The following is a 15018-nucleotide window of genomic DNA, read 5'->3' as shown; positions in this document are numbered from 1 at the left end:
TAGCCTCCTGTGCTCGCTGCTCACAATAAAGTCTCCTTGGTTCCATACACAACCCCATCCCCCACCCCTGCTGCCAATTTATTTAAATTTCTCACGAAGCATTCCCAATGCCAGTCCCAAGGTCCAAAGAATCTAAAACCTCCCATGTGGACCTCTTTTCAGCCACACATTAGTCTGCCTTATCTTTCTATTTCTGTACTCAGTTGCATGTGACACTGGGAAAATTCCAGAGATCACTATTTCTAAACTCCTGCCTGCAAATTTTCTTCCTAGCTCCCTAAATTCTGATTGCAGGATGGCATTCCTCCTTCCTACCCAAATCATTGGTACCAATGTGGAACCATGACCCACTCCAAGAACAACGTCTCACAACTGCTCTGTGACATTCATTGGGGAGTCAACATACCATCATGGAGTCAGGTACGTGTTGCCACAAGCATGGGTCTGACTGTATTCCCTTGAAGAACTACTCCCTCACCACCTTCCAAAATCAAAAGCCGAACTGTGATTGGGCACCAAGGAAATGCCTGCACGTTTGTCTGTTTCTCTTGGACTGCTTGGCAGTTGCCCATTCCCTTCTTACCTCCAGGTGACTACCTCTCTGAATGTGCTATTCATGAATGTCTCAACCTCACAGATGTGCCACAGTGACTGAAGCCATCTCTCAAGTTCTGAAATTGGAGAAGAAAGAAATGGCAGAGGAGTTAAACAGATATGGTACATCAGTCATTACAGTGTAAGATATTTTGAACATTCCATTAATGCTAAAGAATACAAAGGAGGAATTAAGTATCATCACCATCACTGAAGAAATAGTCATATTAAACAAGCTAATGAGGTTAAAGGTTAAATAAGTCCCTTAGCCCTAATAGCTTGTATGCAAGGACCCTATAAGAAGTAGCTATACAGACAAAAGGTGCATTAGTTGCATTTTCTCAAAATTCTTCGATTCTGGACAAGTACTGGAAGATTGAAAAACTGGTAATATGGCACCCCTTTTCAAAAAGGGATGGATGCAAAAAGCAAGTAACTATAGACCAATTACTTTAACGTTGGAGAAATATTGGAATCAATTATTAAGGAAGTAATAGCAGAACATTTGGAAAATCATAATCTAATCATATAAAATCATTACGGCGTTACGAGAGGGAAATCGTGTCCAACTGATTTGTTAGAGCCTTTTGAGGAAGTCTCAACCAGAGACGATAAAGTTGAACCCAGCAGATGTGTTGTATTTGAACGTCCAGAAGGTATTTGACAAGGTATCTCACCAAAGGTTAAGTCATAAGACAAGACCCTATAGTGTTGGAGGTAGTATTTATTTATATATTGTCACACATATTTTGGCATAAAATATGATGAAAAATGTTGTATGAGAGCATCGTAGAGGGGTGACATCTTAAAACACTGAAAAATAAACCAAACCGTAAAATTTAAAGGCATGAAAGTAAAGAAAGAGTGTTAAACTTTACCGTCCTACTTGTTAAGGGCTCCACCGTGGCCATGCCCTGTGGCCAGCCACGATGCCCCCTTTGCCATATTACCACTGATGGAATGAAACTCGCCACTCATCGGCGCCATCTCACCTTCATTGTGCCCTTGTAACTATGAGTTCTCGTGGAACCTGGCCAATGCAGACGCCACCAGGTACTGCACCGGCTCGAACTGAATGCCGATGCTATGAATCTGCTTCGGGCCTATCCAGGTGCTGCCAATGACACCAGGTCTTGTACTGGGCCCAAACTCACCTTCACACCCATGAATATGCGCTAGATACAGATGCCACCAGAAACCCAAACTTATCTCTGCCACAGCAGTCATGACTTTATGCTAGGATCGCCTCATCGATGGGGAAGCTGCCAAGAATCCAAATTTGCCACCAGCGCCACCAACATGAGTCCGAAGCTGGGCCCACTCGCTGCTGTCAATGCAGTCACTATGACTGAGCTCGGAGATTATTCTTTAACTCCACAATTGTCAGTGGATATTGGGATTGTTAGAGAATTGGCTCATTGGCATGCAGCTTGGGATAGGGGTTCTGTTTCAGGATGGCAACCTGTGACAGTGAGTTTCCACAAGGATCAGCACAAGATTGTGATTGTTTGCAATATGTATTAATGACTTGGAGGAAGGAAATGAATGTACTGTAGTGAAATTTGCAGACAACAGAAAAATAAGTGGAAAGGCAGTTGTAGGAGGGATATAAACATTTTACAGAGAGATATTGATAGTTGAAGTAAGTGAACAAAATAAATTGGCAAATGGAGTGTTTTGGAAGGGAGAACAGAACTACAGAATATTATTTAAAGGACAAAACTGCAGAAAGCTGCAATAAAGGTAGGCTTGGGGGTACTCATGCATGAAACATAGAAAGCTGACACCTATATATAGCTGGTAATCAGAAAGAGTATTAGAATGTTGACCCTTATTATTAGGGGGTTGGAGTATAAGAGTAGGAAAATCTTACTGTAAATATGCAAGGTGCTGATGAGACTACAGTTTTGGTCTCCTTATTTAAGGAAAGATATCATTCCATTGGAGGCAGTTCAGAGAAGATCATGAGCATGATCCCTGGTATCGAGGGATTGTCTCATGAGCAAAAGGTAACCAGATTGGTACTTAACTCACTGAAAATTAGAGGAATGAGAAGTAATCTCACTGAAACACATAGAATTCTGAAGGGGCATAACAAGATAAATGCTGAGAGGATGTTTCCCCTCTTGGGAGAGTATAGGACAAGAGGGCAGTTTCAGAATAAAGGGTCACCAACTTAAAACTGAGAATGAGAAAAAATTTCTTCTCTGGGAGGGTTATGCATCTTTGGAATTCCTTGTCACAGAAAGAGCAATGGGAGCAGTGTCCTTGTGTATATTAGACGCTGAAATAGATAGGTTCTAATTCAGTAGAGGAAGCAAGGGTAATGGGGAAGGAACAGGGTAATGGATGTTAGGAACGTGGGATTAGCCATGGTTCTGTGAATGGTGGAGCAGGACTGAGAGGCCCAACAGCCTACTTCTGTTTCTATTCCTAATGCTTTTATGGACACATGGAGCTCATGCAGCTGGCAACATTTCCTCCAGAGGTGGTCATCTAGGAGACTAGCACGCTGTGTGACCTCTCGTGTTATAGGTGATACGTTCTGTTCAACCAAGCTCTGCTGCCATGTCTTAAAATTATTAACCTTACATTAACACTACTTTGGATTACTTTATTCTATGGCCCTGATTTCCCTTATTCCTGATGCTTTATAGTTAAATTCCAGTATAACTATAAGAATTGGGGTTGTTTTAGGAGCCAACAGCAGATGACTAAAAAGCGGATAATGGAGAAAATTGGTTATGAAAGTAAATTGTCAAGATGTATAAAAACAGGGAGCTTTTGAGGATCAATGGTCGGCACAACATTGTGGGCTGAAGGGCCTGTTCTGTGCTGTACTGTTCTATGTTCTATGTTCTAAATTAAGCGTGGGACCCTTGGATGATAACTGGGGAATTAATAACAGAAAACTGGGAAAAGACAGATGATTTAAACTAATCTTCACAATGAAAGTCACAATAAACATTTATAAGGTAACAGATGAGCAAGGTGCTAATTGGAGGAAAGATCTTATAACGGTTCCTATCGCAAGAGACAAAGTACTTGACAACCTATTGGGACTAAATGCAAACAAGTCACCAGGACCTGATGGCCTTCATGTATGAGGTTCAACAGATATGGATGCAGAGATAGTGCAGGCACTGGTTGAAATATTCTACAAGCGATTGAATTCTGGGAGGGTTCCAGCAGGGAGGAAAGCAGGAATTTGGTAGAAGGCAATGATGCACATTTAATGAGCTGGTGCAGACATAATGGGCTGAATAACCTCTTTTTATGATTCAAATGTATCTGCAAAGTACAGCTAAGGATTCAAGACATGAATTAAATAACCGTGGTCACAGGTTACAACTTGAAATCTCAAGGACAGTCATAAAGACTTTTAAAACACTTCTTTCATTATTGCTCACTGATGCCCAGTTCAGATTCCATCAGGATCACACAACTCCTGACCTCATGATAGTTTGGTTCAAACATGGACAAAAGAGCTGAATGCCAGAAGTGAGGTGAGGGTGACTGCCCTTGACATCGAAGAACCCTAACATGACTGGAAGCAGGGGAAATCTTTCCACAAGTTTAGGTCACACCTGGCACATAGGAAATGGATGTGGTTGTTGGAGGTCATCCATCTCAGCACCAGGACATTTCTGCAAGACGTTCCTCATGTGAAGGTCCTAGGCCAAACCATCTCTCGCTGTTTCAATGACCTTTCCTCCATTATCAGGTCAGATGTTCAATGATGATTACAAAATGTCCAGCACCATTTGAGACTCCTCAGTTATTAAGCGATCCATATCCAAATGCAACGAGACCTGGACTGTATTCATGTCACACAAATACCAGACAATGACTATCTCTAGACAATTTACCCACCACTCCTTGATTTTCAATGGCACTAACACCACTGAATCTCCCACCATCAACATCTTGAAGGTTCCCAATGATCAGAAATTTAACTGGACTTTCCATATAAATACAGTGGCTAATGGACTAGACCAGAGTCTACGAATACATCATCAAGTAATGCACCTCCTGCCTACCCAAAGCTTGTCCAGCATCACAAGGCACAAGTCAGAAGTGTGACAGAATATTCCTTACTTGCTTGGATGAGTGCAGCTCCAATTACACTCAAGAAGCTTGACACCATCCAGGACAAAGCAGCCCATTTGATTAGCACCACATTAGCAAACATCCACCCCCTCCACCACCAATGCTGAGTAGCAGCATTGTGTACTACGTACAAGATGTACTGCAAAGATCCTTAGATAACACCTTCAAAACCCATGACCAATTCCATCCAGACAGACAGTGGCAGCAGATGCATTGAAACACAAGTACCTGCCAGCTCACCTCCAAGCCAATCACCAACCTGACTCAGAAACCTATTGCTTTTTTTTCAATGTTGCTGAGTCAAAATCCTGGAAGTCTCTCCCTAACGGCATTGTGGGTCTGCCTGCAGCACAGGACTCTCGTGGTTCAAATAGGCAGCTCTCCACCACCTCGCAAGGGCAACTAGGAACAGGTAATATATGTTGGCCCAGCCAGCAACTCCCATGCTCTGCAATTCTAAAAATCATCTAATTTATACTGGGTGCTCTCCTTTGAGTTTGTCTGTGCGTTTGATGTCACATCTTTATTATTTTCCAAGTGTTAGCAAGTAATAAAGTTGCCTTTCATTTCACTAACAAAAACCTTGTAATTGGTCTTTTAATTAATTCTGGTAAACTAACAAACAACATTTTTATTTGAGGTATAACTGTGTGTTAAAAAGAATTTAAAATCTTTTTCCAAATCTTGCAAGGAGTGACAATCTTGTGCAAATTGTCATTCTGGCTCTTATTTTGCAAAAGAAGGGAGCTCCGTATTTCTGAGAGCAGATTCCACTCAGGGTTCCCTCAGAAATTCAGAATCATAGTTCCTTTCTGACAGTTCTTTCATAGTGAAGCACTGTCAGAGGATGGCAAATCATAATAATTTATCATGGCAATCAGCTACCATAATCCGAAATTTAAAGGTTGCTTGTGGTGGGTGGGGGCGGGTGGTGGTGGTGGCGAGGAATAGACTGTCAGAGAGGTAGCAGGGGAATAGGGTAGCAGCTAAGTAGGGTGCCTGAGATAATATGCCAGATGAGGAGGAGGTAGGGGGCAAGCCAAGTAGTGTGTCAGCTGAGGGGTAGAGTACTAGTTAGGTACATAATAGGATTCCAGGTGGGTAGAATGCCAAGAGTGAGAGGCATAGGGTGCCAAGTGTCTAGGATGCCAGAGTGCAAGGTGGCAAGGTAAGTCTAAGAAGGGGGATCCGGTCCACAATGGGAGACGGGAATGTAGTTGGTGATAATGATGGGTCTGTTAAATAGCTTTTCAAGGTTTAGACTATGTACTTAATACCGAACTTCTGAGTAACTAGTCTAGTCATTCCTCCATATCTGGGAGAGATCCCATCTTGAGACCGCACGACGATGATATTCATGAGTGAGTAAATTAAAATTGTGGAAATGCAATTTTTGCCCCAAAATTTTGATTTTTGTTTTTATTTTTATTTTGGTGCAGATAGGTGAACTCACAGTTCATGATTTTGCAGATACAGAGGATCTACTTCACTTAATTTCATCAAATCCCTCCAAAATCTCCAATGTAAATGGAGACTTTTGGAGCATTCCAGGCATAGAGGAATTGCCTAATGGAAGATTCAATTTCCCAGGAAATTCCTTTGGAGTGTGCTCTGATGGGGATTCCACATAGTGCCCATATAATACTCCCACCTATGCTAGAATAACGACTTTCTAGCCATTGGAAAATCTGAACCATAATCACAGCCAGACAAGGGGGTTAAAAAGGAGATCTGATTCACCCCTCCTCATCTGGTTGTGATGCAGTCTAATATTTGAACATTTGATTCATTTTCATTCAAACTTATGGATCTGTATCATTTATAAACTAGCTAAGTCATGGAAAAGTCAAACAAAATTTAAAATCTAAGTTTTAATTCTATAAATCTGTTCCTTTTGTAGAAATTTCTCTATATGAAGCTTCTTGTATGTCTTAAACTAATGCAATTACTGTTATTTCTGATTAAAGTATGTGTGTTCGCATGTTACCAGTGTTTCTTTTCTAAGTTTAAACATGCTTCTTTCGTAGGCTGCTCCTGGTTATTATATGGCTAAATTGATCATTAAACTCATAACATCTGTGGCACAAAAAGTGAACAATGACCCTATAATTGGTAACAAGTTAAAGGTTATTTTCCTGGAAAACTACAGAGTCTCACTGGCTGAAAAAGGTACTGCTGACAAGGAAAAGAGTATGATAGCAGTTTGTATGCTGCCACAATGGTAGAAACTGACAAATTTGCTGTAGAAATGATCATTAAGTTTTTAAATTGCAGCCAAATTGAACATATTAATAAAAGCAGAAGAGGGGGTGTAGGGAGAGAGAATAAGCCATAGACTAAGATCAATTGGTACAGTCTCACTATCAACACCAATTGATCACCTTCAAAATCTACTTTCATTCTTATTTCTGATTTTTCATTGTATCTCCATCCATTCTTCTTTGATTTTTCTTTTCTTTATTCATTCACGGGATGAAGGCATCGCTAACTAGGCAGCATTTATTGCCCATCCCTAATTGCCAAGAGGACAGTTCAGAGTCAACCACAGAGTCACATGTAGGTTAGACCAGGTAAGGATGGCAGCTTCCTTCCCTGAAGGACATTAGTGAGCCAGATAGGTTTTTCTTATCTAATCTTACTTTTGTTCTCTTTATAACTTCTCATCTTACAACTTAATGAATAATCTTAGAAGTTTTTGTGAGAATTAGTAGAAGAGCCAATAACCATGAGGCATAATTTTAAGGTAAGGAGCAGGTTTAGAGTGGGGATTTGAGAGAAAAAAAATTACCTAGAGGGTTGTGGGCACCTGAAACTCACTTCCTAAAAGGGTAGAGGCAGGAACTCTCAAGAATTTAAGCACTATTTAGGTGAGCAGTTGATATATCATGGCATTGTATGCCTTTGGGCCAAGTACTGGAGAATGGGATTAGAACAGATGGATGTTTGATGACCAGTGCAGACATAATGGGCTGAAGGGCCTCTTTCCATGCTGTAAAGACTCTATAACTCAAATTATTTGTAGGCGTCAATATATTTATTTTCAGTATTATTGTTCAAAAATATGAAGATTAATTTTCCACCTAAAATTCCCTAGTTCATGATTTCCTGTCCTTTAATTTTGGAAGTTATTTAGAAAAAGAAAGGAGCTGCTTGTAAGAAATTTCCCAAGGTGTTTATGTATGGGAGTTGCGAAATGAAAAAAAAATTGTATAATCAACTGAGTTATTACTATAAGCACTGAAGGATGTCAGAGAAATTGTGTGTTTTGATTGCAATCGTAATAGTTGATCTTTGATTCGCTGGTCATTAAATTTGCTGACATTCAGAAACAATGATGTATTTAGCTAAAGAGCTGAATTTTGCCAGAAATCAGCTGTCAGTTTTGGCATGGAGGGTTTCTCATCATGAGTTGTTGCAAATTTTCTCATGTTATCTTCCCAAATTAACCTTATTGCCTATGCATGACGACCTTATGGCATTCCCTTACTCGCCACAGTCGATATTACTTCTACCAGAACTTACTGGGATTTCTAGCACTGGCACTCCTTTTTAAAACCAAGCCTTTCACTTGGTCAAGCATTGGCAAGTCTGTAGCTTCCCTGCAGGTCAGTTGCTCAAAACATGTTAGAGAGAGGGAAACTGGTACCCCACTTTACTGATGGGGATCTGAACATTCTGGTGGGCAGGCTGTGTGTGCGGTTGCTGCATTGGAACATCCTTTAAGATGTTGGTCTCTCGTATCCAAGGTGAAGGGTTGGAGGAGCAGGAAGTAAGATAGAGGCACCAGATCAGGAATTCTCATCATCTAGTTTCTATCAGGCAGGTGGGAGAATAGAAAAACTGCAGATCAATATGGTAAGACAATGTGATAATGAGGATGTTAATTCATTAAAGAATTGCTCACTTGCAAGTATCACATCTCCCTGTTCAATAATTGATTGGAAAATATGGCTTTTTGTTCTTGCTGTCAGGAATCTCCTTACCACTCATCTCACCTAATTCACCCAATTTTCTAAACAAGGCTCATGCCATTAAGTATTGCTATCTAAATTCCCATTTATCAATATTCCAACTGATAGACTTGTTTCTGCCTTGCACAACAAATTTGATCAAACATTACAAACATACAGAGATAATGGGAACTGCAGATGCTGGAGAATCCAAGATAATAAAATGTGAGGCTGGATGAACACAGCAGGCCAAGCAGCATCTCAAGAGCATCTCCTGAGATGCTGCTTGGCCTGCTGTGTTCATCCAGCCTCACATTTTATTACAAACATACATACTGTTTCACTCGTGATACATTGTTGCTTTGCAGAGGTACCTAACCTTTATATACCCAATAAGGATATTTATTAAAACCTGGCACATAAAAATACAGAATTACATGAGGGACATTACTTAATGCCTGTATGAAAATATAATAAAAAGGGAGATAAGTCATTCCTTTGTGTAGTTTCCCTATGTTATAATTTGATAGCAGCCTAAAACCAAAGGTGAATGTAGAAAGTATTTTCAAAGTATGAAATATCTTTTAATATGAATCTTTGCATTTAAAATGGAAGAATGAAAACAAACAGACAATTTTAGTATATTGCTATGTGCCATCACAGGATTAAGAGGATATGGGTTGCACTTGCCTGGATGAGTGCAGCCCCAACAACACTCAAGACACTTGACATTATATCCACAAGCATATACTCCCTCCACCACCAGTGCTGAGTAGCAGCAGTGTGTACTACCTGCAATATGCACTGCACAAATTGACCAAAGATCCTCAGATAGCACCTTCCAAACACATGACCACTTCTGTCTAGAAGGACAAGGGCAGCAAATATATGGGAAAACCACCGCCTTCAACTTCCCCTTCAAGTGACTCACCAACCTGACTTGGAAATATATTACTGTTCTTTCACTGTAGCTGGATCAAGATTCAGGAATTCCCTCCCTAATGGCATTGTGGGATTGCAGAGGTTCAAGAAGACAGCTCACCACCACCTTCTCAAGGGCAACTAGGGGCAGACATTAAATGCTAGCTGGCAACATCCAGTGTCAACATCCCACAAATGAATAAAGAAAAAAAAACTTATCAGTTTATAAATTTATCTAGAAGTTCCATCTATACCACTTGGAGAAACACCCTTTGGATCTTACAATAACAACATTTGTCAAGTCAGTAAACTTTTTTGATATGTGCATTTCTTGATATATGCAAGTTATATCAATTATGTGTCATCTTCGAGGTTTCAAGGTTGAGAAGCTAACACTACTGGATGTTGCTGCCTGGCAAACCTAGAAGTATAAAATTCCACTCCTTCAAGGAGAACTTACAGACTTTCTAGTTCATAATTCGTACATTTTTGCTCCCAGTATTGAAAACCTGGGTGTTATATAAATGCCAAAAAATGACTGTGTGCCATCAAATTATTAGGCCATTGTTTCCTTCAGCCCTCTGTGCACAGAGTTCAGATGCATTTTACTCTATAACAATATTAATCAAATTTAATTGATCTATTTACAGTTATTCCAGCAACAGATCTGTCACAGCAAATCTCCACAGCTGGCACAGAGGCTTCTGGCACAGGAAATATGAAGTTCATGCTGAATGGTGCCCTGACTATTGGTACTATGGATGGAGCAAATGTGGAAATGGTAGAGGAAGCTGGTGAAAACAATATGTTCATTTTTGGCATGAACGTTCAAGATGTTATGGATCTGGACAAGAAAGGGTATGTTTGTAGTGACCATGAAAAATTACTTATAATGTTAAATAATAATGGAAGCAAAAGATGAGCAGAACAGCAAAAGTACGCAACACAAATATTTATTTTTAAATTACTATTGATCTACATGGTTATTAATTCCAATCAATTATCTTGATGCACAAAAATTAATATCATAAAGGATATGTTTGAGCAACAGCTTATTTAAAGTTGGTGCCATTGTTAATAATTTATTGATGATCATCTGGTAATTAACAATTGTTCTTATTCTTTTGCTGGTCATTAAACTTAATCATGATGAAACTCAATGATGCTTTGGGACTTCATGAGGTCTGCAGTTTATGTGAAAGACATATCCACTCATGACAATGGTAGTGTCTGTGACGTCTGATTCAGTGAGTATGACTGTGTTGGGCCATTGCATGACCAGTCTGTGGGTTAGCTCTTGCACAAGCCTCCACATTTAGTAAGGAAAACTTTGCAAGGTTGATAGTACTGGCTGAGTCAACGTCATTTCCAGTGCCTGAGCCAATGCCTGGTAGTCTGTCTGGTTTTATTCCTTTTCTGAAGCAGTTTGTTGCAACTCAGTGACTTACTGGGCCATTTACAGAGAGTAGTTAAGGGTCAACCACATTGGTGTGGGTTTGGAGTCATAAGTATGCCAGACTAGATAGGGTTGGCAGATATCCTCTCCTAAAGGGCGAGAATGAACAAGGTGGGTATTTACAACAATCAATGTTATTTTAAATAAATATGTAATGACTATCTAATAGTAAGGTTAGGAGGCAGGAGAGAGGAACCGAGGGGAGAAGGAGGCATAAAAGTAATGGATCAGTAACCAAAAATGTGCATGCGAATTAACACTGAGCAATTTCAGAATTTATTGGTATAACAGAAATTAGACCAGTCAAGTCAAGGTTGTAAAGAGATAACAAGAAAGAAATTACTTTTATACAAAGAAGAAGAATGACATTCTGTAATGGTATGATGTTGACTTGTAGACAGAGTGAAATCAGTTTGAATTAATGTTTAGGTTTCAGAAGAATTTTCAGAGTGAAAGGATCCTGGAAGCATTCAAGATACAAAGTTTCCATCAGTGCACTGGTGGGGGCTGTTCAGAGGCTGTGAGAACAGTGGAGAGTTGACCATTTTCCCAAAAAGATTGGCGTAGATGCCCACCAGAGGTGCATAGTTGTGTTTAGCAAGTGTGCATCCACAAATCTGTCATAATAGCATAGGGATTTAAATGAAAGGATCGAAGGATGGACAGTCCAGAAGTAAGGAAGATGAAAGGTAAACCTATTTGATAGTGCAAATGAGGGAGTTGGTTTGAAGAGAAATGAATCAGGAGCTTAAGGGACTAGTCCAGTCTATATAGGGTGTTGCAGGAATCTAGAGGACCAGTAAAGCAGAGCAGAGTCAGTGGCTACAAGGAACTGTGACAAAAGCATAAAGTTGAGAGAATTTAATCCCAATGAAAGAGGAGAAAGCTGAATCGGAACAGGTATTGTAATTGAAGCAGTCCAGGACAGAATATAATCTCAGCAGAAAACATTGATGGAGTTCACATTAAAGCCTAGAATCCATCGGAACTGAATCAAGGTAACCAAAGCCCAACGGAATCAAGAAATCCAGAGGCCTTTGAAATCAAAATTGAGTTTCAGCTCAAAGCACCGGCAGAAACACAGAGCAAGTGGATCAGAGGATGACATATTCTATGTAGGTTGAGCTTGCTGATTGATTCAAAATGTACTCATTATTAGGAGTGGGAGATCTTAAAATCTAAAGGCAAGTGAATTGAGAGAAAAGAGCAATGAATTGTTATCTTTTGGTATTTTTCAAACTCTTGTTTTTACGCTTAAGGATTAATGCTTGTATTCATTTATGGCTTCATTTTCCTATTCCTCTGCCATTTGTGAAACATTCCTGACCAGTTTTGCAAGTGATAAACTGAGAATAGTTTACCCTACAAGAAAAAATAAGAAGTCTTACATTCAAGAGTTGCATTGGAAAGAGCACAAAAAAAATCTAGTATGAATAAGAACTAAGTATAAAGTCCACTTTGCATCAATTACAAATTGACCTTTCTGCACTGTTTTTTTTCAGTACTCCTAAAACTTGTATTTACCCTTCATTTGAAACACTACTGTACAGGATCTCTTCTAATTCCTGATACTCTGAATAATGCTTAAGATTTAATGAAATGCTGATTATCTGAGTATGGCAAGAAAGTATAAGCAGTAATGGGGTAGGCTAACCTTGAAAAGAAGTACACAAGATGATGTGCTAAAATTGTGAACAAAATTTTTGTGATTTTCCTCCTCAAGCCAATTTATTAAATTTTTTATTTAATATCTATTGTTGTTTCTCAAGTTGTTATTTCTGCAACTTCAAATGCTTTTGATGGTCTGACCTGCTCAAGATATCAGATTATTCATTGCTAATTTATGTTAATACTTTTTCAGATACAATGCTTCCCAATATTATGAAAGAATTCCAGAACTGAAAGAGGTGATCGATCAGATTGCAAGTGGATATTTTTCTCCAAATCAACCTGAACTTTTCAGAGATATTCTGAATATGCTTTTTCACCATGATAGGTAATCACTGAAGCCTTATTTATACATAATTAATGTTTTATCTCTTTCAAATCTGTTTTTGCCAGATATGAAGACCCAATTCTATCCTTCCCAATACTTCAGCATTAACCATTTCTCTTTACTCATTCCCAGCTTTTCTCCTCCTTTCCTAGGATCCCTACAGTGTGGAAACCAGCCATTTGACCCAATAAGTCTACACTAACTCCCTGAAGAGTGTCCACCCAGACTCACCCCCTTACCTTATCCCTGTGGCATTGCATTTCCCATGGCTAATGCACCTAGCCTACACATCCCTGGACACTATGGGCAATTTAGCATGGCCTATTCACCTAATCTGCACATTATTGGACTGTGCGAGGAAACCACAGCGTCTGGAGGACACCCATGTAGATGCGGAGAGAATGTGCAAACTCTGAACATTCGACCGAGGTCGCAATTGAACCCAGATCCTTAGTGCTGTAAGGCAACATTACTGGCCGCTGAGCCACTCTGCCACCCTAATGTGTTTTGAAGTAGATTGCATTCAGCTTCATGGTTCTCTTGTTACAGGCCTCACAACTTCCTCAAGTAGGCTTTAACACCTAATTATCAATGTTCCTAATTTGTTTTGTACATGTAGCTTGACTTTCGCCCACTGTCAATACCATCTTATGTCCCAGTGGTGGTTCAGCCACTAGGACAAATCCTCCAGTGTCATGTCATTGTTGCACGTGTGCTTTATGCCATCTTCTGCACATTGCCTGGACAGGAAACAATCCCGTATCTGACACACATCACTCTCATCCACGTAGGTCCATTAGCAAAATGGTTGTACGCTGACCCTTGCTGATCATTTCTTATGGGACTGCAGTCAGGCCCTTGGATTACTCCATCATCACTGATCTCCTTGTGACCTCTGTGCAGGGAGATCTCCTCTTGCCACCCCTTGCCACAAGGATCTCCCACTGATTGTCTAGTGCCTTGAGCAGGACTTGCAGAGATTCTTCGAACAGTGAGTCCATTTTTGGACTGACCCCTCCATTTCTCCAGCCTCAATTATGCCTGGCAACTGGAAAATGTGAGACTGCTGCAAGCTTCTCAGAACATTCAAAAGGGAAATTAGAAAGTTATGCTCAGATGTAATTTCCTGCCAAGAGTTAAAAATGATACTACTGGCACAAAAGTTACCAGAACGGAAAATATCTCTACTAGCTGCGCTCCAATACGCCAGTGGATTCAGTGTTCCTCATCGTTTTCATGCAATGAAAATTTACTGACACAGGTGGATCACCAGTTTCTACTAAACCAATGCCAGCATTTCTTTAAGCCCTCTCTCACTGGACAACCTGGCCTAAACACCTCACTCAAACCATAAAATCCAGCGTGATGTGCCCAAGGAGGAGTGACAAGAGTTGCGTTGATAGAAATAAAAGGCTACTCTCCCATAAATCACAAGAGCAACAGCTGAGATAACAAGGTGTAGAGGTGGATGAACACAACAGGCCAAACAGCATCTTAGGGAGCAGGAAAGCTGATGTTTCGGGCCTAGATCCTTCATTGGAAATGGGGGAGGGGAAGGGGTTTCTGAAATAACGCAACGCTGCCCGCAGCCGATACAGACGCAACTCCACCCATCACCGCCGATGCAACCACACCCATAGCTGACGCCAATGCAACTCTACCCACAGTCAACACCAATATCGCTCTGCCCACAGCCTCCACAGCCAGCAGCTCCAGAGGGGACAGCAACATTGAGCCCTGCCAAGTCTTCACCATCCCCCCAGACCTCCCCCCTTACTGAGGACGAAGGGTCAGTCCTCAGAAAAGGGCTCACCTTTGTCGCCCTCCACCCACGCATCAACAAATACCAGTCACTTTTGGACATGGGGCAGTTTTTCCTCCACCCCTGCCTCCATGCTTACTTCTTTAACTGTGAACCCAACCCTCCCTCCACTGACCCCTTCTCCCACCTCCAACACAAGTCCTCCTCCTGTACACCACCCCAAGGTCTC

General features: G+C 40.6%; 1 protein-coding gene across 2 annotated transcripts in view; it reads left to right on the top strand.

Annotated features, from left to right (window-relative positions):
- Positions 1 to 15018, top strand: part of pygl (phosphorylase, glycogen, liver) — a 152500-nt gene that overhangs the window by 126590 nt on the left and 10892 nt on the right. For both annotated transcript variants that reach the window (XM_048537707.1, XM_048537708.1), the window contains 3 exons: positions 6732 to 6873; positions 10226 to 10433; positions 12893 to 13027. In XM_048537707.1, coding sequence (XP_048393664.1) covers positions 6732 to 6873; positions 10226 to 10433; positions 12893 to 13027 — 485 coding nt within the window. The remainder of the gene's footprint in view (positions 1 to 6731; positions 6874 to 10225; positions 10434 to 12892; positions 13028 to 15018) is intronic.

Source organism: Stegostoma tigrinum, chromosome 10 (assembly GCF_030684315.1).
Source record: "Stegostoma tigrinum isolate sSteTig4 chromosome 10, sSteTig4.hap1, whole genome shotgun sequence".
NCBI lineage: Eukaryota > Metazoa > Chordata > Chondrichthyes > Orectolobiformes > Stegostomatidae > Stegostoma > Stegostoma tigrinum.
The sequence above is the reverse complement of the archived record's forward strand: the minus strand, read 5'-3'. Positions and strand labels throughout refer to the sequence as shown.